The sequence below is a fragment of the Schistocerca nitens genome, chromosome 3 (assembly GCF_023898315.1).
Source record: "Schistocerca nitens isolate TAMUIC-IGC-003100 chromosome 3, iqSchNite1.1, whole genome shotgun sequence".
Taxonomy (NCBI): Eukaryota; Metazoa; Arthropoda; class Insecta; order Orthoptera; family Acrididae; genus Schistocerca; species Schistocerca nitens.
Window position 1 is genome coordinate 879188801 of NC_064616.1, and position 23237 is coordinate 879212037.

Consider the following 23237-nt stretch of genomic DNA (forward strand, 5'->3'; position numbering starts at 1 on the left):
AGTGCCTGAGAGACGACTTTAATGTCAATCTCCTGGATAGTTTTGTTTCCCAAATCAAGAAGTGCGTTATCATGCAGTAGAACATGTGATGTAGTTGTGTTGCTCGATTTTCTTACGCTGAGACCGAAAGGTGTCTCAGTTGTTGGCAACAAATTCCAGCTGTGTTTTGGTAGAATTCGTAGCCCAAAACTCACTTTTGGAGCTATCAGATGTAAAATATTATGTTCACACTACTCTTTGCTCGAGTTTATGTCTTTTGGAGGGGCTCAGCCTTTCATTTCTTCTTAGGAAGTTAATGATAAAGGCATCATAACACGTCACCAGTTACAGTACTGCATACGAATGCTCAATGAGCGACCTGATGACGTTCAATAATAGTCACTCCGTTGATTTTTGTTGTTTCGAATTAGAGCATGTAGTACTCGTACACCAGACTTCTGAACTTTGCCTGTTGAATGCAAATGTCGCATGATGGTAAAATGGTAATCTATCACATATATCAGTAGTCGAGACTTGCTTAATGTGGAAAATCATTGATGCCAGAACGATCTTTGTTGAAACAAGAATATCTTTTTCTGGCGTATTTTTCCCAAAAGCACTCGCTCCACACACAATTCAAATCTTTCTAGCTGCCTCCTCTGCATTCACCCCTCTGTTATACCAAAAGTAAACGTTGTGTTGCAGATGTTACACCTATTTCCACTTGCGACTCAATTTTACAATGCTTAACTGTAGTTCATGATTCTCAAGTATGCAAAATCCAATGCTTAACTGCAAGATGATAACTAGAACTTCAAATTCGAAAATGACAGTTGATACATACACTGACAGCGTCGCGCCGCGTTCACCTGAGCGGTGCCGGATTTCAGGCGGCGGGTGGCGCCTGGCCGGTGGCCGGTAGCCGCTGCAGCGCGAGGAAACGCTCGAGCGCAAGCTGTTATGATCGCGACGCAGCCACGAGCTGTCCTGCGGAATTGTTTCTGGAATACTTGTTATTGCTGGTGGGTAGAATGTTAAGCGAATTATCTTTGATGTTCAGTCAGACTGATAACTTTAGACCGACTGTGGGAAAAAAAACAGTTGGACGCGAACAGGCGACTATAAGCTTAGAACGCACGACGCTTGCCACTAGACCACGGGCTCACATAGTCCGACAACGTCTCGGAAGTAGACAATACTTCCTCCTAACACTTCCGCATCTTACAGTGTTGCCAGATTGTGCATATGGCCGGACTTAGAGTTGTCAGGGGCGGTCAGTTTTATTGGCCACCTTAAGTGAATGACTCGGACTTAGTCTCTGTGGCGGCCGGCCGGCGGTCAGTTTTATTGTCTAAGACTGTACCATCAGGAACAAAGACATGAGGCTATTGTCTCAGATGTGTCCAACCATTCTAGTGCCCCTATTGTGCCTCTGTTCACTGTACAGCCAATTGATACCTACATTGCTACTTCTCACATTGCTGTTTCAGACTGCTATATAGTGAGATGAGCCCCTCTCTTGATGACCCTGTGTATTTTGTGTGGATTAAATAGCAATTTCTTCCATAGGACTGTTGACACTATTTATTTGCAGTGAATTGGCTGCATATCTTATTGCATCTCATTCTGTTATTTTTATTCTGTTACATACAGTAGCAAAATAGTTTTGTCCACAAATAAAAGATCTTCAACTGGTTCAGTTCAATGTTGAGTAATTCGCCTATTTACTCGGCACTTGTGGCATAATCATATTATTAAAACCATAGTATGGTACCTGTTACCAAAATTACAACTAAAACTGTATTGCACATTGCTTATATTCATGGAAGTGCATTATTTATGTGGCTGCAATGAGCTGATAGTAATGCCTCGTGCAGTATTATGTAACAGTGATTAATTCTGTATGTTTTTGTGGAGTCACTTTACTGAATAATGGAATATGTATTTTCCAGCTTCCAAAATGCAAACAGCTGGAGCAGTGTGTTCTCTCTCTCTCTCTCTCTCTCTCTCTCTCTCTCACTCACTCCCCCTCCCTCTCCCTCCCTCTCACTTCCTCTCTCTTAAGTCATCTTTGGAATTTAAAATACTTCCTTCTTATGGAGAAAAATTAACGGTTGGAAGAAAAGGATGAAGTGTATAAGTGATGTGGGAAAGAAAAGCAGCATAAGTTCAGACTCTTAACATGCACTTTCTCTCTCCTAATACAAGACTCCTGTTTCAGAAGCTGGGAAGGCACACACCCAACATTTTCAGTTTTGATCCTGTACAAAAAAAATTGGCAGTTTATTTTATTTTAAAAATGTTTCCTAAACTAATGGCTGGTGTCCTGCAGACCTAGGAAAAATACTGAGTAAGCCATTTCAACACCTGCCTGATCTCCCTACTAAGTCTCGTAAACACTCAGTTAGTTGAAACTGATTGCAAGCCCATTGTTTAAAATTGTGGAGAAGACATGCATTGTCATCTGAAGGAGTGAGCGATTTGCTGAAGTAACCCATGGTTTTGTGGTTGTATTAAAATCTGTAAGAAACAATGCAACTGGCCTCCAGTGACCATTTGTATCATTCAGTTATAATAGCTTGCTCATTAACATTCCAGTGACTAGAATGGTGAGTGCAAATTGTTATCCAGTCACAGTTCTTTCTCAGGCTCCCTGTGTTCAATGTATTGCCTCTTCTGTAGGCACACGTGACGTGCAGTGATGCCGGGCATGCTCAGTGAGAATCGAAACACAGTTCCTGTTACAGAGGGCCCAGAGTGTGGAACATTAGGTTGGAAGAGGAAACAAACACAGTAGCTCCATATACTATTATTTTTCTTTGAACAGGTAATTACAATGTTCATTCTAAATAGAACCATTTCTCTTGCCGGCACTGCACTCCACCATCGTAACTGCCGCCCAACATTGCCGCTGCAAAAACCTACACTACCAAAAACACCACCCCTAAATATGACTTATTGATAAAGACTGCACATCATCAGATTGCATGAGCATGTAGCATGTTATGCACCAGCTCTCGCTCTCCCAATCCCTCTCCCGCTCCCGCCCCCTCTCCTGCTCCCGCTCCCTCTCCTGCTCCCACTCCCTCTTCCTCCCTCCCTCCCTCCCTCCCTCCCTCCCTCCCTCCTCTCTCTCTCTCTCTCTCTCTCTCTCTCTCTCTCTCTCTCTCTGCCATCTCATACTTACAAAGTAATTTTAATCGCACTATAATGTATAATGGTCACCATCAACCAGTCACTGTAAGATGAGCAGTGTATGTAGTCCTTGCTGTATGCCCAAATATTTACAGACCCAACATCGTCCTTTGTAAAGCAGAATCCATGACTGTGTGTAATGTGTACCATACTGGACACATATGATTAGTTTGAAGCAGCTTCTAGCATAACTCTTCTGATGAAACCAGTTTTTTCCAGGCCTCCTTATACCATTTTAACTTGGTCTTTCATGAAATTTTAATGAAAACTGCAGTTTTGCACCTATATTCGTACGTGGGACCCAAGCAGGTCTGCTAAGTGGTTTCCCCAGAGCATTTCCTCAAGATTCATCTCACTAATGATATGGAGTTACTGAAGCAGAGGAGATGTGTTTGAGCTGGAAATTCCTGATTGGCTCAGAGTCCCTGAGTACCCTCCACTTTATGCTGGGCATGTACCCTGCAATAAGCAGGTCCAAAATATCCAGGACACCCCTCTCCATGTGCAAAAGCTCGGGAATAAAGTGTCATTCTATGAGTATCTGTGTAACTGGGAATGCAAGAAAACAAATTAGCAGATGTGGCAGTTAACAGAGATTGCATTGAATATTCTTGACTAAATGTATCACTCCCACTCTTCTGAGATACTGTCATAGGTCAGTGGAAAGAAGTACATCACGTTGCTTGTTGTGTATTGATTTTGTTTTAGATCTAGACAAGAGGATAAAGGCTGGTTTACCAACTCTTCTGTGTTTTATTTTAATAAAAAGATGAATATGGTTCACAATTTTAGTTTTTGTGAATTGTCTCATTGTTTTCAAGTATCACTGGTCCGCAGAGGATTTTTTTTACAGGAACCAGAGCAGACAGTGTCTATACACTGAAGCACCAAAGCAACTGGTATAGGCATGTGTATTCAAATACAGAGATATGTAAACAGCAAGAATATGGTGTTGTGATCGGCAATGCCTATATAAGACGACAAGTGTCTGGCACAGTTGTTAGATCAGTTACTGCTCCCTTCAATGGCAGGTTATCAAGATTTAAGTGAGTTTGAACGTGATGCTACCATCGGCAGACGTGTGATGGAGCACAGCATCTCCGAAGTAATGATAAAGTGGGGATTTTCCCAAACAATCTTTTCGTGAATGTACCGTGAATACCAGGAGTCCCATAAAACATCAAATCTCTGACATCGCTGAGGATGGAAAAAGATCCTGCAAGAATGGGACCAACGATGACTGAAGAGAATCGTTCAGTGTGAGAGAAGTGCAACCCTTCCGCAGATTGCTGCAAATTTCAATGCTGGGCCATCAACAAGTGTCAGGGTGCAAACCATTCTACAAAACATCATCGACATGGACTTTCGGAGCCGAAAGCCCACTCGTGTACCCTTGATGACTGCACAACACAAAGCATTATGCCTCGCCTGGGCCCGTCAACACCGTCACTGGACTGTTGATGTCTGGAAACACGTTGCCTGCTCAGACGAGCCTCATTTCAAATTGTGTTTAGTGGATGGACATGTACAGGTATGGAGACAACCTCATGAATCCATGGACCCTGCATGTCAGCAGGGGACTGTTCAAGCTGGCAGAGGCTCTGTAACGGTGTAGGGTGTGTGCAGTTGGAATGATATGGGGCCCTTGATATGTTTAGATACAACTCTGATAGGTGACATGTACGTAAGCATCCTGTGTGATCACCACCTGCATACATTCATGTCTGTTGTGCATTGCCACCAACTTGGGCAATTTCATTAGGACAATGTGACACCCAACACGACCACAATTGCTACAGAGTGGCTCCAGGAACACTCTTCTGAGTTTAAATACTTCCACTGGCCACCAAACTCCCCATACATGAACACTATTGAGCATACCTGATATTCTTTGCAACATGCTGTTCAGAAGAGATCTCCACCTCATACTCTTACAGATTTGTGGACAGCCATGCAGAATTCATGGTGTCAATTCCATCAAGCAGTACTTCAGACATTAGTAGAGTCCATGCCACATCGTGTTGCGACACTTCTGCATGCTCACTGGGACACTGCATGATATTAAGCAGTAGTACCAGTTTCTTTGGCTCTTCAGTGTAGATTTCAATGTGTTGAAGACAAATATTACATTTAAAATTGTCTCCTAGCTCAAGGTTACAAGTTAGTTGAGATTTTATGTTTCACATATATTGATACCGTAATCAATAGGCTTTATACAGTAATTGAACTTAAGTAGTTTGTTCACGCCATTTCTTTCTCTCCCTCTTTTGGATGGTGTCTCTAGCATCTCTGTAACATCCAGCTGACATCAGCCAGTGTATCAGTAATCCATCATCCTGTGTACCACTGTTCCATGAAAGAAATGTGCTGGCAGAATTGCTTGCCATGCTCATCACTGAATGCACCACAGTCCTCAGGGAACACCAAGGTGGGAATGAAGGAAGTGCTTCTTCAGGGTAATTTTGCAGCCAGTGACTTTATAAGGATGAATGGATTTCTCCACAACGTTCCTGTAATTTCCTGCTTCCCAAGAACAGTGTCATCATGTTGTGAAAACACTGCCACGCATGCAGTTGATCAGGGTTTAGAGTGGACTCAAAGTGTATGTTCCCCAGCTGCTGGCATATCTATGGATATCCTCTTTGTGATCCTTTCTGTACTGAGTCGTGGAAATGTCTTACAAAGATACTGAAAGGCTGCTTCATTCCTGTGCACAGATTTAACACGTGCTGTTGTAGTCCCAACTTAACATGCAATAGTGGGAGAGAAATTATGTTGATTCACTAGAGGTTCTTTGGCAGTATTTTTTGACCCACACACCAGAGCTTCTCGTTTAGGCCATTCCCTCTGTTTGTTGTGTTTTTCTCTTGCACAACTGTCCCACTCACACAGGTAGCAGCCGTATCTAGCGTAACCCCCTTGCAAACCCAATAGCATCACAATAACTTGGAAATTTCCATTTACCAGCCTTGCATGCTTATTGTAATTAACTCAGTTTACAGTGGATTTCAACATGGTATAACTTTCTTTAGCTAAGGCAGCATATGCAACAGGGATGGATGGTGGCCTATCATTACTATTGTAACAGTATTGCATTCAGGCTTATTTTTTAGCCGTCTATAAAGTGTATCCAGTTATCTAGTTTGTATGTAATGTTCAGGTCTTCCAACAAACTGTCTGTGTCACTGCAGAATGTAATGTAGTCTTCAGTACTGAAATGACATGCAAGCTTTTCCTGACACTCCCACAACACAGTCATAGGTCCTGTGTCATGAGGAGATTCTGCTATTTCAGTTGTGAGGTCAAGAGTTTGGTTTTATGCTTTGAAAGATCTAAATCGCTGATCAGATCTCAGAGCTCATACTCTGTGATTTTGTGTGGTGTAAAGCAGTGTTGCCAATTGTACTGGTAGTGTCCATCTCTCTTACTCACTCACAGCAGAGCAACCCTTCTCACAATGCCTTTGCATGTAGTTCTTATAATGTCCCATAAGTGTGATTGTGAAATGTAAATACATTATCACAATTAACAAAATGTTCTGGGCTATTATGCCATCATTGAATGGATTTCACCTTAGACCCAAACATTTCATCCCCATCTGTGGAGGACATTTTCAAGGTGTCATAGCTTCTTTGAATGTCCGATTCACACCCTGACTCGCTACCAGGATACAGCAAAATTCCATTTTCTTGCAGTGGCATGACTTCACATGTTTTTGAGTGCACAAGCGCAATTGGCAGCTGTGGACTGCCGTCGTCCACTGTTGCTCTCACCCTATGGTGGAAGACTTGTACACATCTTCAGCTTCATTCAATTTCATGTCCTCCTCCATCCTACTGAAATTAACAGAGTGTTTCACAATCTCTGTGGCCTCTCTGTATAACATTTCGTGATATCCACTTGTAGCTGCCAGTACTTGGGGCTTATCAAAATGAATGTGGTGGTCTCATGGCTGCAAAGCATGTTCCACAACAGCTGATCTGTCAGTCTCCCATCTTCTGCAATTGCCATTGTGCTCTTCTAGTCATTTTTTGACCATTCATTTTGTAGTACCCACGTACACCTCCCCACAACTACACGGAATTTCGATAGGAAGGAGAGGGACATGAAATTGAATGACATTTGGATTCCAGTGCTGATGACGATGTGTACCAGTCTTCCACCGTGGGGTGAGAGCAACAGCGGACAATGGCAGATGACCGGCCAATAGCGCTCGCCCATTCAAAATGTGATGTTAAGCCACTGCACGGAAGCACACAGAAATGGAATTTTGATGAATCAGTGGTGAGCCAGAGTGTGAGTCAGACATTCAAAGATTTTACCATTCCCCTTGAAAATGTCCTCTGCAGATGTGGATGAAATGTTGAGTTTTAAGGTGAAATAAATTCAACCATGGCATACTAGCCTAGAACATTTTATTAACTGTGACATTTCCGGACATGAAAGTGTACATTTTACGTGTAAATACATTATGTACTTGTAACCCAGAGCTAGGAGACAATTTTAACCTTGATATTTGTGTTTAGCCCATCTAAATCTATAAAGCATGGCTACTTTTGTTTCGTGTACAATATAAAAAGTTAAAATCTGTGTGCTAGTGGTATTAGTGATGAAATTTCAATGTGTTATTGGGGTGGATAGCTCATTTTTTTTTACCTCAGAGTACTGGTCATAAATGCTTGGATATGGATGTGGAAAACCTGGGGACACCCAGCATTGAGGTTGGTCAACACAATGACTTCTGAAAATGTAAAATCTGGGCATCCTTGGGGTGATGGCCATTGAGATTTAAGAAGTCCTTTGCTGGCAACATATGAGGGACCTGTCAAACCCCATTTGTGTTAGACTTGACCAAATAAAATGGGCTTCTGTCTGGATAGATATTTATTCCCCCTGCAACTCATATACAGAAAATGAAATGTTAAACTCTTCTTCTCTAACTGCCAGTAAGGTGTGCATGCGGCTGATGAGTAACACCACCCAACAAAGAGGTCTCGGATAAAGTCATCCCGATAAATCCGCAGCAAAGAAAAGTTTGAGTAATAGTAACAAAATGCTTCAAATCAGTTAAATACTTAACAAATGGTACCCTACTGACAGGAATGTCCACTTCCAAACAGGTTACCAGACTTAAAGCAGAAAAGTTATTTGGAGAGTGTCGTATTGATATATAACTGCACTACATCAATTGTTGTCATACAAAAACATTGTGATTGTTCCTAAAATGAATGAAGAGGCAAGTATGCATAGGAAGCAGTGATTAATGACCAAAATATAATGAGAAGGGCAAATAATGAGCTAGTTAAAACATCAGCATATATCATTACATTGGGTTGAACAGAACTCACAGAACACACTTCAGTAGGATATATTCGCCATAGGATGAGGACCTGTATCCCACACACAAAGGTAATGCTTTAAATTACAGCAATATGGTCACTCTACAGTGGCAAAATAGTTACGCAGAGGATCAGAAGTGCTGCCGAAAGGCCTGTCTAGCAAACTGTCCTGAACCGGGTGAACAACTTGACGCAAATCTGGATCAACAGTGAAGGCAACTGTGATCTGGAAGCCTATAGTAGGAAACCCTACTACTGTAAATTGTGCCTCAACATCTACATTGGAACAAAATGTGATAATGGCCCCAAATCCATACTGAGTGGCATCTGTAGCCAAAATCAGGTGGTGGCCAGGATGGAAAGCAGTCAAACAAGGAGCAGAATGTAATGTAGATTACAAAAGCATGTGTGCCCTTGCAGGCCAGCATCCACTGAAAAGGAAAGTTCTTGTGGAGCAACTCGTGGAGGTGATGGGCCAACATAGCAACATTGGGAGTAAATTTGGGATAGTAAGCAATTTTACCTAAAAATGCTTGAAGTTCTTTGACATTTGTAGGGTGGTGCAGAACTGTGACCACGACAGCTTGATGACATGAAGGCTTAACACCATCCTGAGGAACCTCAGACCCCAAATACACAGTGGATGGCCGAAGAAGTGTGACTTGGTTAAGTTGCATTTCAACCCTGCAGTAAGAAAGACTGTGAAGAAGGTGCATAAGTTAAATGGATGCCCTTGCCACAATGAAGTCATTGAGTTAGTTCATGAGTCCTGGAATAGACATCGTCAGTTGTTCCAAAAAATGCTGAAAAATCACAATGGCATTAGCCACACTGTACAGGAGGCACTGATCATGGTACAGCCTGAAGGGCGTGTTAATCACAAGGAGCCATTTAGAATCCTCCTCCGTTGGAACCTGTAAATAGGCTTCAGATAAATCAGTTTTGGAGACAAACTGGCCCCCGGTGAGTTTAGCTAATAACTTGTCCACATGGGACAAATGGTATGTATCAATGATAAGTTGAGCGTTAACTGAAACTTTAAAGTTGCCACAAAGGTGAATCTGACCAGTCGGTTTTGTAACAGTAACGAGAGAGGTCGACCACTCACTGAATGTAGTAGGGCGTCAGCTGTGTAACACCTAACAATGTCAGCCTGTCCGAGTCCAATTCTGGTTTCACTTGCTCGTGTAAAGCCACTGGAATAGGACACGTATGGTTTCAGGGTAATGTAGACCACAAAATTTGAGGCACGACCTAACCCAGCCAAGAAAAGAGACAAAGACTCAGAACACAGAGACTCTAACTGCTGGTAAGTACCTGGTCAGAAATGAAGTGCATCATATCATCATCCTCCCCCAAGAACTGACCCATGCCAGACAAGAAGGAATAGGAACCACTGTGGCAATGTCACACCAAGTCTCAGTCTGATCACCAGCAGTACGAGATACCTGAAAACATTGAGCAATATTTAACACTTCAGGAAGATGGATTTTCATACTTTAGTGCACATTGACACACCTTTTTATCAGAAGCCAACCAGATGATGGTGTCACAGAAGACAGAATCAGCATAGGAATCGTGATGAGCATTGATAACAAATTGACATTGCAACTGAAGCCATGGATTTCAGCCACCCAAGCCCAGTAGGTGAGGCTGTTTATGATAATGCTAGAACTCCACACACTACACTGACATGCCTGAGTTTACTGTGATAATTTGACAATTAAAAATTTCATCTAATGAAAGTGACACAGGTTCCTGGAGTGGGGTAATTGGCCCAACAACCAGTAGGTCTGAGGAGAAATACAAGAAAGGAACAAAGCTTTACACATATTTGCATCAGTGACACCAAAAGCGAGCAAGTGTTGCTGAAGCTGCTTCTTATAAGCCTCCCAGTCTTCAGCCTTGTCATTGTAAAGGGGAGAAAGGATGGCAAGTACGCTGACAGCATGAAAGCCTGCATAGTGTGGCCCACAAGCTCATAATAGCAATTGTAGGAGCCTCCTGCTGCTTGAGGAGTGATTGGATGGAGCATGCCTCCATGGACAGAAGAACCAAAGGAGAAACCAAATAGACAGAACATGCAGAAGTGAACACCAGCACATCACCACTTGTATCATACTGTAAGACACGAACAAGAGCCCAGCCACAATGAACCAAAGTTCATCTTCTCCCACATATAAGCAAACAGCAGTTGAAAACATAGACACATACATAGAAACAATCCAGGTATTGATACAGGCAGTTGCTGACAATAGGTATGAACGCAATACGAGAGTGAGTGCCTGCTGCCCTGTGCTTATATAGAGGAGGGCTGCGGTAAATGGTGCAGCGGATGCCATGCTGTGTGCACAAGTCATGTGGACCACTGGAGGCAGCCTCTGGTAGCTGGTCCAGTATTTGAACTGTAGCATGTCGGTGGCCTGGTGCTGTGGCGTGTATCCAGGTACAGGGTGATTCAAAAAGAATACCACAACTTTAAAAATGTGTATTTAATGAAAGAAACATAATATAACCTTCTGTTATACATCATTACAAAGAGTATTTAAAAAGGTTCTTTTTTCACTCAAAAACAAGTTCAGAGATGTTCAATAGGGCCCCCTCCAGACACTCGAGCAATATCAACCCGATACTCCAACTCGTTCCACACTCTCTGTAGCATATCAGGCGTAACAGTTTGGATAGCTGCTGTTATTTCTCGTTTCAAATCATCAATGGTGGCTGGGAGAGGTGGCCGAAACACTATATCCTTAACATACCCCCATAAGAAAAAATCGCAGGGGGTAAGATCAGGGCTTCTTGGAGGCCAGTGATGAAGTGCTCTGTCACGGGCTGCCTGGCGGCCGATCCATCGCCTCGGGTAGTTGACGTTCAGGTAGTTACGGACAGATAAGTGCCAATGTGGTGGCGTTCCATCCTGCTGAAATATGAATTGTTGTGCTTCTTGTTCGAGCTGAGGGAACAGCCAATTCTCTAACATCTCCAGATACTGTAGTCCAGTTACAGTAGCACCTTCAAAGAAAAAGAGACCAAAAACTTTATTGGCTGAAATGGCACAGAAAACGTTCACCTTAGGCGAGTCACGTTCATACTGAGTTGTTTCCCGCAGATTGTCAGTGCCCCATATACAGACATTGTGACGGTTGACTTTCCCGTTAGTGTGGAAAGTTGCTTCATCACTAAACACAATCTTTGAAACGAAAGATTCATCTGTTTCCATTTGAGCAAGGATAAAATCACAGAAATCGATTCTTTTAATCTTATCAGTTGCAGACAGTGCTTGAACCAATTTCAGACGATAAGGTTTCATAACTAACCTTTTTCGTAGGACTCTCCATACAGTTGACTGTGGAATTTGCAGCTCTCTGCTAGCTCTGCGAGTCGATTTTCCTGGGCTGCGAACAAATGCTTGCTGGATGCGTGCTACATTTCCATCACTCGTTCTCGGCCGTCCAGAACTTTTCCCTTTGCACAAACACCCATTCTCTGTAAACTGTTTATACCAACGTTTAATACACCACCTATCAGGAGGTTTAACACCATACTTCATTCGAAATGCACGCTGAACAACTGTCGTCGATTCACTTCTGCCGTACTCAATAACACAAAAAGCTTTCTGTTGAGCGGTCACCATCTTAGCATCAACTGACGCTGACGCCTAGTCAACAGCGCCTCAAGCGAACAAATGTACAACTAAATGAAACTTTATAGCTCCCTTAATTCGCCGACAGATAGTGCTTAGCTCTGCCTTTTGTCGTTGCAGAGTTTTAAATTCCTAAAGTTGTGGTATTCTTTTTGAATCACCCTGTATTATGTACAGGGTTATAGCAGCCATAATTTCAGTTCTCAACTTTTCTGTGGAATCCCTGCCTTGCAAATATCGGACGATGCTGTATTGTTTTTGAATGTAGCTGTTAGTATGTGCAACAATGTCTTCCACTATACCATTATGTGTTATTGTATGATACACTGAAATATCACCAATGATGTTTGTAGCAGAATGTGTTAGAGTAGTTTACATGTCCTTGATACTTTTGTTTGAAATCTTGCTTCCTCCAGGCTCCCCACCTCTTTTGAAAAATCATTTTTTGATATTTACGTACATTATCTGTACCAAAAAAATAATCATTACAATCCTGATTAGCTTTTGTATTATTTTTACTGGTAACAGAGTCTAGTTTTGAATCAGTGTTATGTTGATCTTCCTCTGCTCTTTCTTTCCTTTCATCAGGTTGCCGACTCTTTGTGGCGTCTTCTTCTGTAGAAAATTCATCCAATATTTTCAGTGTTTCTTCAGAAGTCATCCTAAATGACTACAGTACATGTGTGGTTACACTATGATCACAAATGTCAAATGAAATCACTAAGCATACCAAATAACACTTGTAGTAGCAGAACTATGCTGTAATGTTAAACTTCTTATGTGACCAGCTGTGTGGGAAATCATATGCATCAGCAATAACCACTTCTCGCAGTAACATAGTAAATATGTAATAAAATGTGCTGAATAGAATGACACTTGCTCTATTCAACATACAAGATAACAGAAGTGAATAACAGACATAATAATCACATACTTTGTTGAATAATGCTACCATGCTTAGAAAATAAAGTTGGGGTATTCCATACAGAAGTATGCCTGCTCGAGGGCTAAAGGTACTTCATGATTTTATTGTGGTCTAAACGGTTGAGATACCCTTGCCTGCTTTGTTGTTTTTCCTGACAATGTCTCCAGATTCAGTCTTCCTAAACAACCACCAACTTATGATGCCAAAGTATATGCAATACTTAAGGCAATTGAATGTGGAATGGATGAAATTCCTCATCTCCTCTGACTATTGTTACTGTAGCTTCATTAACTAACTCTTTTCTTTGTTAATACATTTTTACTGTGCATGTTCTTATAAAATTGTAAACTTGATCAGCCATTTGCTCCACACCTTATTCAGAGTACAATTCAGTTGTCTATCTCTGAGAGTTTCCACTTTTTTGGAGAAGGAGGAGGAGGAGAAGGGGTTGGCTGGCTGAGTGGAGCCTAACGAATGTATATGAAATCCAAGACAGGTGTTATAGTTGTCTATAAGTCAGTTGTAATTACGTATCTGTTGTCTTTCTAATATCTTCCTGTTCATACTCTGTCTGGAAGAACTTGATTGTTGTTGTTATTTTGAAGGATTTATCCCCCACTTAGGAAATCCTCAATACAAACGTATTGTATTAAGTACCCAGTGGATTACATTTTGATCAGTGCCTTCTTGTTTACTGATACTGTTGCCTTATGTAATTGACTGTATTATAGTATTTGCAAATAGTATGCTATTTCAACATTTTTTTTTTTTTAATCCTACCTAATTATAGGTGCAGAAGGAGTCACGTCACCACATCTAGTGAGGAAGCAACACTACCTGTAAGGAAGGGTGAGTATATTGGAATATATTGAAAAGGAAATATTTAATCTGAAGTCAAATATAATTTGATATCATTCTAAATGAATTTAAAGTTTTTAATTCTAAACAGTAAAATCGTACAGATAATTGAATTACGAAATTCAATTTCCAGAAGAGACTGTAATTTGATTACGATGATGACACCACCACCACCAACAACAACAACAACAACAACAGTCACCACTAACTTCACACTTACTTGACAGAGAGAAGTCTTGATGTGCATTATAAAAAAACTAACAGAAAATAGGTTACTGGCAGATTTCCTTTGACATGTTGTTGTTTGACCTCTTACTTTTTTCCTCTTCCTTAATCTTTCTTCTAAGATAAGTCGTAAGGTCAGTATTGCCTCACGTGTTCCAGTATTTCTACGGAATCCAAACTGATCTTCCCCGAGGTCGGCTTCTACTAGTTTTTCCATTCGTCTGTAAAGAATTCGTGTTAGTATTTTGCAGCTGTGGCTTATTAAACTGATTGTTCGGTAATTCTCACATCTGTCAACACCTGCTTTCTTTGGGATTGGAATTATTATATTCTTCTTGAAGTCTGAGGGTATTTCGCCTGTTTCATACATCTTGCTCACCAGATGGTAGAGTTTTGTCAGGACTGGCTCTCCCAAGGCCGTCAGTAGTTCCAATGGAATGTTGTCTACTCCGGGGGCCTTGTTTCGACTCAGGTCTTTCAGTGCTCTGTCAAACTCTTCACGCAGTATCGTATCTCCCATTTCATCTTCATCTACATCCTCTTCCATTTCCATAATATTGTCCTCAAGTACATCGCCCTTGTATAGACCCTCTATATACTCCTTCCACCTTTCTGCTTTCCCTTCTTTGCTTAGAACTGGGTTTCCATCTGAACTCTTGATGTTCATACAAGTGGTTCTCTTATCTCCAAAGGTCTCTTTAATTTTCCTGTAGGCAGTATCTATCTTACCCCTATTGAGATTTCATGAGTTGTGAAATAAATTCATGTACTCAAATTTTTTATTACTTTGTGTCATATAATTGCCTTATTCTGACATATTTAGTCCTCAAAAAATCTTTTCTTTTATTATTATTATTGTGTCATAAACATACAGGTTTTTCTTGTAAGAAAAATAATACATAACTGCTGTTGTATAGGGATTTGTTAAGAGTGGTATAATGTGAATTTTAATGAGAAATATAGTTCTTCATGGTTTAGGCAGTTACGTTCTGCAAAGAAAAAAATCTTCTGTGCAATACTGTGAGAAAAATGTGTTGGTTAACTTATTTTTAAATACTCATTATTTAGTAATATTTTTATTTCTGGTCTGTAGATGATTTTATGTACATACTTTCCATTTGATTATCCTGCTTTCCAGTTTTGTTTTAAAACAGTAAATGTACTCAGTCTTATTGTATAATAGATAACTAGTATAGTTTAATACTTATCTATACCACTTCATTTCAGTAAGAATTTAATTAGGAAATATCACTTCTCTGTAAGTTGCAAACCTGTCGTAAGAGTTATGGAGGAACTAAAGGTGTAAAGCATAGGAAATATTGCCATGAGCTCTGGTACATATGATGTGGTGTAGTGGTTAGCATTGCTGGCTGGCATGCTATGGGTTGGACAGTGAAAATAAGAGCAGTCACAGATTTTCTGGCTCCTCGTCATATTTCTGATCTGAGAAGTTTCCTCGGATTGTGCTTCTACTACTGCCCATTCATAAAGGACTTCTGTACCAAGAAACATCCCTTACAAGAACTGCAACAAATTTCCGTGGAGTGAGGTGCAATAAATCTCTTTCCTTGTTCTTAAGGAGGCACTAACATCTTCTCCAGTTCTAGCGTTGTATGACAGGAATGCCAAGACAGAACTTAACATCAACACTATTGTTTTGGAATAGGGGCAGTTGTAGTATACATTCAGGAAGGTTCTGAGAAGGTGATAGCTTATAAGACAAGAGTACTCTCCAAGTCTGAGAACAACAACTCTACAGCTGAGAAAGAGTGCCTTGCAGTTTTTTTGACCATCAACAAGTTCCATCCATATTTATTTGCAAATTATTCACTGTTGTGACGGATCACCATAAGCTATTTTCATATGTTAAAAATATGCTTCGGATTGTAGTTATTCTGATTGATTATAGCATTTAAATAGCATTTACAGCCAATATTCTCACAAAATGTGTGTTATATTTGTGTAATTAAAGCTTAAAAAAGTCATTAAATATCAAGATCTGGTCACATTATCGAAAACGCTCTGTTATTGGTTTATGTTCTGGTGGCGTTGCAGGCTAGGGGCAATACAAAGCTATATGTGTGTTATAGGAGTGTTAGCCGAAGCTACGAGATTTCTGTGTAGTTCTTCTACACACAGTTCATCTATTTAGTGATAGAAAATGTAATCACAACAGAGTCGGTTAGACCATCAGCGGAAGCGCACCGCTAGTTCCTGCTACTAATAAAGCGTACACCGTTTGCTTGTTACATATTTTTACAAGCTTCAAACAGGAGCGACTGCAGTAATGGATAGGAACTGTGATTGTTGAGTACAGATGCGAGCTGAGCTGGTGACCCCACAGCTTCAGGCTGTGTTGGCTTCCGTCACACAGCTTGAGGCTGCTGCCAAGGAGCATCACTGTGGGGGATCAGATGCGAGGGATGTCGAGCACGTCCCATGTGTCCTCCGATCAGTCCACTGCTGTGACCTCCTCAGGTACTGCCTGCACTGAGGTTGACCCTTCACCCGTGGTCGAGTGGGAGATCATTCCAAATTCTGGCAGGCAGTGAAAAACTTTCTCAGGGGCCGATCGTAGGACCTCCCTGGTTCGTTTGACAAATAGGTTTTGGGTGTTATCTGTGGCTGACGATGTTTCTGAGCCGGATGCAGTCGTCCACCCTGTTCCAGGGGAAGCTTCTCGGCGCGCAAGGTCTGGGCATTCACAGAGGGTGGGCTTGTTGGTAGTTTCGAGCTACAACGTTAGGCGCGTAACGGGCCCTTTAGGAACATGGCTGCCAAGCAGGGGAAGGAAGCCAGTGTGTATTCGGGGGAGGGAGTCATTCTGGATGCCACGAAGAGTACAGGGTGCAGCCAACTGAAAGGTGGTGGCTCCTGTCTGTACCAGTGACATGTGTCACTTTGGATTGGAGCAGATTCTGTCTGGTTTCGGGCAGATAGCGGAAATGGTAAAGATTGCCAGTCTTGCTTCTGAGATTAATGTGGAGCTCACCATCTGCAGCATCATCGATAGAACCAACTGTGGTCCTTTGGTGCACAGCCGAGTGGAGGGTCTGAATCAAAGGCTCAGGCTGTTCTGTGACCGTGTAGGCTGCAAATTCCTTGACTTGCGCCATCATGTGGTGGGTTTCCGGGTTCCGCTTAATAGGTCAGGAGGCGGCTACACGGGTAGCAGGGGCTGTGTGGAAGGGACTGTGCAGTTTTTAGGTTATATGGTCTCATGGGATCACAGTCTGTCTAAAAGTGGGCAGGTAAAACACAGTAAGGTATTTGTAGAAACGATTAGTATTGTAGTTGTAAATTGTTGTAGCTGTCTTGGGAAAGAACTAGAACTCCAAGCCCTAATAGAAAGCACTGAAGCTCAAATAGTTGTAGGTACAGAGAGCTGGCTGAAGCCCGAAATAAGTTCAGCCGAAATTTGTTCAAACGATCTAACAGTGTTCAGAAAGGATAGATTAAATACAGTTGGTGGTGGAGTATTTATTGCTGTCAGAGGTAGTTTTCCTTGTAGCGAAATTGAAGTAGATAGTTCATGCAAAATAGTATGGGTAGAGGTTATACCTGACAATCGGACAAAACTATTAATTGGATTGTTTTACCGACCCCCCCCCCCCCCCAACTCAGAAGACATAGTTGCTGAACAGTTCAAAGAAAACTTGAGTCTCATTTCAAATAAGTACCCCGCTCATACAATTATAGTCGGTGGCGACTTCAATCTACCCTCAAAATGCTGGAAAAATTATATGTTTAAAGCCAGCGGCAGGCATAAAACATCATCCGAAATTGTACTGAATGCTTTCTAAGTAAATTATTTTGAACAATTAGTTCATGAGCCCACTCGAAGCATAAATGGTTGCGAAAGCCTACTTGATCTTTCAGCTACAAATAATCCTGGAAAAATAGTGAGTATTGTGACGAATACAGGGATTAGCGACCACAAGGCAGTTGCTACTAGGCTGAATACTGTAACACCTACAACCATCAAAAAGAAATGCAAAGTATATCTGTTTAAAAAAGCAGATAAAAATGCTCTTAACACCTTTTTAAGAGACAATCTTCACTCCTTCCGATCTGGTCAGGTAAGTGTAGCAAAGTTCTGGAATGTTTTCAGAGAGAGAGTATCAACAGCAGTTGAGAGATATATACCACATAAATTAATAAGTGATGGCACTGATCCCCCATGGTACACAAAACGGGTCAAATCGTTGATGCAGAATCAATGAAAAAAGCATGCCAAATTTAAAAGAACGCAAAATCCCCAAGATTGGCAAAGTTTTACAGAAGTTCAAAATATAGCGCGTACTTCAATGCGAGATGCTTTTAATAATTTCCACAACTAAATTCTGTCTCGAAATCTGGCAGAAAACCCAAAGAGATTCTGGTCATACATAAAGCACACAAGTGGCAAGACACAATCAATACCTTCACTGCACGATAACAATGGTGAAGTCACTGATGTCAGTGCCACTAAAGCAGAGTTATTAAACACAGTTTTCTCAAACTCCTTCACCAAAGAAGACGAAGTAAATATTCCTGAATTCCAATCAAGAACTGCCAAGATGAGAAACATAGAAGTAAATATCCTCCGAGTAACGAAGAAGCTTAAATCACTTAATAAAGGCAAGGCCTCTGGTCCAGATTGTATACCAGTCAGGTTCCTCTCAGAGTATGCTGATAAAATAGCTCCATATTTAGCAATTATATACAACCACTCGCTCACAGAAAGATCTGCACCTAAAGGCTGGAAAATTGCCAGAAAGGGAAGTAGGAGTAATCCGCTGAATTACAGGCCTATATCATTGACGTCGATTTGCAGTAGGGTTTTGGAACATATACTGTATTCGAACATTATGAAGTACCTTGAACAAAATGATTTATTGACACATAGCACAGATTCAGAAAATATTGTTCTTGTGAAACACAACTAGCTCTTTATACTCGTGGAGTAATAAGTGCTATCGACAGGGGATGTCAAATTGATTCCATATTTTTAGATTCATCACAAGTGTCTTCTAACCAAACTGCGTGCCTACAGAGTATCGCCTCAGTTGTGTGATTTCCTGTCAAAAAGGTCACAGTTCTAAGTAATAGACGGGAAGTCATCGAGTAAAACAGAAGTAATATCCGGCGTTCCCCAAGGAAGTGTTATAGGCCCTCTATTGTTCCTGATCTATATTAATGACATAGGAGACAATCTGAGTAGTCGTCTTATTTTGTTTGCAGATGATGCTGTCATTTACCATCTTGTAAAGTCATCAGATGATCAAAATGAATTGCAAAATGATTTAGATAAGATATCTGTATGGTGCAAAAAGTGGCAATTGACCCTGAATAAGGAAAAGTGTGAAGTTATTCACATGAGTACTAAAAGGAATCAGCTAGATTTCGATTACGCGCTAAGTCACACAAAACTGAAGGCTGTAAATTCAACTAAATACTTAGGGATTACAATTACAAATAACCTAAATTGGAATGATCACATAGATAATATTGTGGGTAGAGCAAACCAAAGACTATGATTCATTGGCAGAACACGTAGAAGGTGCAACAGGTCGACTAAAGAGACTTCTTACACTACACTTGTCTGCCCTATTCTGGAGTATTGCTGTGCGGTGTGGGATCCGCATCAGGTGGGACTGACGGATGACATCGAAAAAGTTCAAAGAAGGGCAGCTTGTTTTGTATTATCGCGAAATAGTGGAGATAGTGTCACAGACATGATACGTGAATTGGAGTGGCAGTCATTAAAACAAAAGCGTTTTTCATTGCGATGGAATCTTCTCATGAAATTTCAATCACCAGTTTTCTCCTCCAATTGCAAAAACATTCTGTTGGCACCCACCTACGTAGGAAGAAATGATCATCACGATAAAATAAGAGAAATCAGGGCTCGCACAAAAAAATTTAAGTGCTCATTTTTCCCACGTACCATTCGAGAGTGGAACGGTAGAGAGACAGCTTGAAGGTGGCTCATTGAACCTTCTGCCAGGCACTTTATTGTGAATAGCAGAGTAGTCACGTAGATGTAGATATAGAAAAGTTTATACTTATGACATATTCCTGTGTTGTGTTTTATGACAATACACCATCTTAGCATTCAGGTGGTACCTTTCTCACATTCTTAAATATGTAGCTGTTTGAAACTTCGTGGAAGATTAAAACTTTGTGCCAGACTGGGGCTTGAACACAGGGATCTATGCCTTTCGCGGGCAAGTGCTCCACCAACTGAGCTACCCAAGCACAACTCGTGACCCATCTGCACAAATTTACTTCTGCCAGTACGTCATCACCATCGGGTTGTGAGGTGTGCTCAGGTAGTTCCATTGGCAGAGCACTTGTCTGCAAAAAGCAAAGGTCCTGGGTTTGAAAACTTGTCCGACACACAGTTTTAATCTGGCAGGAAGTTTGATATCAGTGCTCACTCTGCTGCAGAGTGAAACTTCATACTGGGTGCACCTGTGTGTTTCCTGTACCTTACAAGAGTTGTGACATTTGGGGATATCCAGCTTCCTTCCTCCTGAAATAAGACATTGTACTTACCTGGAAATTTCTACCTGATTGTACTTCTCTACCAACTAATATGTCATTTAAAGTTGATTAATTATTTTATGTCATGTAACAAATTCATTTTAATTTGTTGCAGGTCCACATGTTAGAAGAAACTGGTTCCTTTTGTAAATATGTAAGATATCTGTTACATTGTAAACAATAATAAATCTGCTTAAAACAACCTGGCTTCAATGGTTTCTGCCCCTCAAAACACTCTCTCTTGTAACTTCTACTTGCACATTCCCTTCCTTTACTACTTAATAACTTAACTTCAGATCAGGATGGTACTGGGAGAGCTGAAGAATTTGAAGACTTGATTCCTCTTTAGCTCCAGGTAATTCTTGTCAGATGTAGATTGCTATATTTGTAGCCATTAAGTCTGTTATTTTGTGTACTATTGTTAGGTCACATAAGGCTATGACAGGCTGTTCCAGCTTGTGTGCTGCCCACTTGGGGACAGCTGGACAGACACTGGCACAGGTGGGAAGGGGTGGGCATATGGCTAACACACAGGCAGTCTTGCTGCACACACAGTTGCACTCCACTGGCCGAGAGAACGAGTGAACAAAGGCAGTGGTGGTCAATCGGTTCGCATGTGCACATAAGACATGCATAGGGCTGTCTGGCAATGTGCTTACGTTACCTGTGCCTGCCCCCAAGTGCGATGAGGGGTGGGCAGGAATGCCCTTGCCCCATGTGGCAGCGTTGGAACAGCCTGACCTATGAAGTATAATATCTAATAATGACTTATCAAATATTTTATAACACAACTTAAACTGTTTCTGATTGTGGAACTGTTTCTTTAGTTATCTGTTTTGAGATTTTATCTAGCAAAATAATCTTGTTGAGACACTAGATGGATGAAGAGGCTTATCCTGTATCACAACTAAGTGATACTTCTATCTGAACATCAATTTAGTCAGTTATTGGGAGAACAGAGTTAGGCACCTGAGGTCTGTTTTAAAAAAGTAACATTTATGCACTTATCTCAACAGTGACCATGCAGCCCTGAAAATCTTTTGGAATGCCCTTTAGTGCCCATGACATCGTTTTCGATGGCATCAAAATGTCATTAGATGCTAGTAAGTGTGTGCATCTAAAACAGAGTCCTTTCAGCTATGACTAATTTTTATAACAAAAGCTTATGTGCAGTGTCCACTAGGGGGTAAGGTTATTGAATGAGTAAACTTACCTGCTTTCTAATTGACAATCATGTGGACAGCCACACTGTCATTGTGAAGGACCTATGTGTTGTCTCGCCATGACTGATTCCCTTTGCAAGGTTTCTCAGAAAACTTTTCAAAATATTTCTATAGTAATGGTAGTTAAGTGTTTGAACTGAAAGCAAAAATTCACAATTTCCTTGATAACGGGGTGGGGAGATGATGATCATTTGCCATCCATATGGTGACTGGACTTTGGTCTTACTGTTGTAGACATACACCCAATTCTTGTCTCGTGTGATGATGGTTGTATGAATTTTTTGCATTGTCATCTTGTTCAAGGAGGAAACTATGCTATAACTCAATGCATATTCAATTTTCCAGTTAAATTTTCATGACATGAACCAACTGAAGTTTTAACCTCTTCTTCAGTTTCACTTGTAGCTGACCGATGTGTGCCATATCCATGCTGTCATCTATTTGAGTGCCACTAGTGCTGTTTCTAGTCAAGGGTCATGTTAAATTGACTAATGACTACTTTTAAAACACAAGAACCATTAATAGCATTGTAATCTACCCAGAGCATCACCTCCACAAGGTTGCTTCAAAAGTTCAAACATTTCTGTTAAAATTTTTCATTTTGTATTGTTGTTTGACACTGGCCTTTGGCTATAAATCTTGGATATTAAGTGAGTGAGCTTGCCAAGGTTAACGGAGGAGGCAAATAAGGCTATATATCGAGGGTGTGGCATATGTGTTCCCTTCAAGGGCACAGACACAGAGGGGCCACAAAACTGACCCAAAAAAGTATCAAAAAAGAAAGATCGTTTAAGAATAAACCTGAATGATTACATTAGTACCATAATAGAGTGTACCAAAATAGACAGGATTGAACACCAAGAAAATTCAACTCGGGCCACCCCTCTCACAATGGCAGATCTGGACAAAGCCATAGCGAAATGCAAGCTAAGGAAGGCCCCGGGCCTGGACGGGATTTTTGTTGAACAGATTAAACACTTTGGTCCCAACGTTAAACAATGGCTACTGAAACTGTTTAACAATTGCATGGAAACAGGTCAGATTCCCACAATCTGGAGGAAGGCTAAAGTTATTGCCATTTTAAAACCAGGCAAAAATGCTGATGACCCCAGAAATTTCCGACCCGTATCACTTCTCTGCCATATCTTTAAAATCTTTGAAAGAATACTCCAGGATCACCTCTCCAGTGCCATAGAACCCTACCTAATCCCCCAACAAGCAGGTTTCCGCCCAGGGAAAAGCACTACATCTCAGGTAATTAACCTCACGCAGCTGATTGAAGACGGCTATGAGAACCGGAAAATAACTGGTGTTGCCTTTAT

General features: G+C 41.1%; 1 protein-coding gene across 2 annotated transcripts in view; it reads left to right on the forward strand.

Moving 5' to 3' along the window:
• The window catches only part of LOC126248919 (uncharacterized), a 154367-nt gene extending 133475 nt beyond the window's left edge, over positions 1-20892 (forward strand). Inside the window, exons 12-13 of one of the 2 annotated variants that reach the window (XM_049950412.1) lie at positions 13872-13930; positions 20808-20892. In XM_049950412.1, coding sequence (XP_049806369.1) covers positions 13872-13924 — 53 coding nt within the window. In that variant the 3' untranslated portion in view covers positions 13925-13930; positions 20808-20892. Of the gene's footprint in view, positions 1-13871; positions 13931-16481; positions 16683-20807 lie in introns of those variants that run through there. The other variant, XM_049950413.1, reaches the window with a different exon arrangement.
• Positions 20893-23237: the final 2345 nt, after the last annotated feature.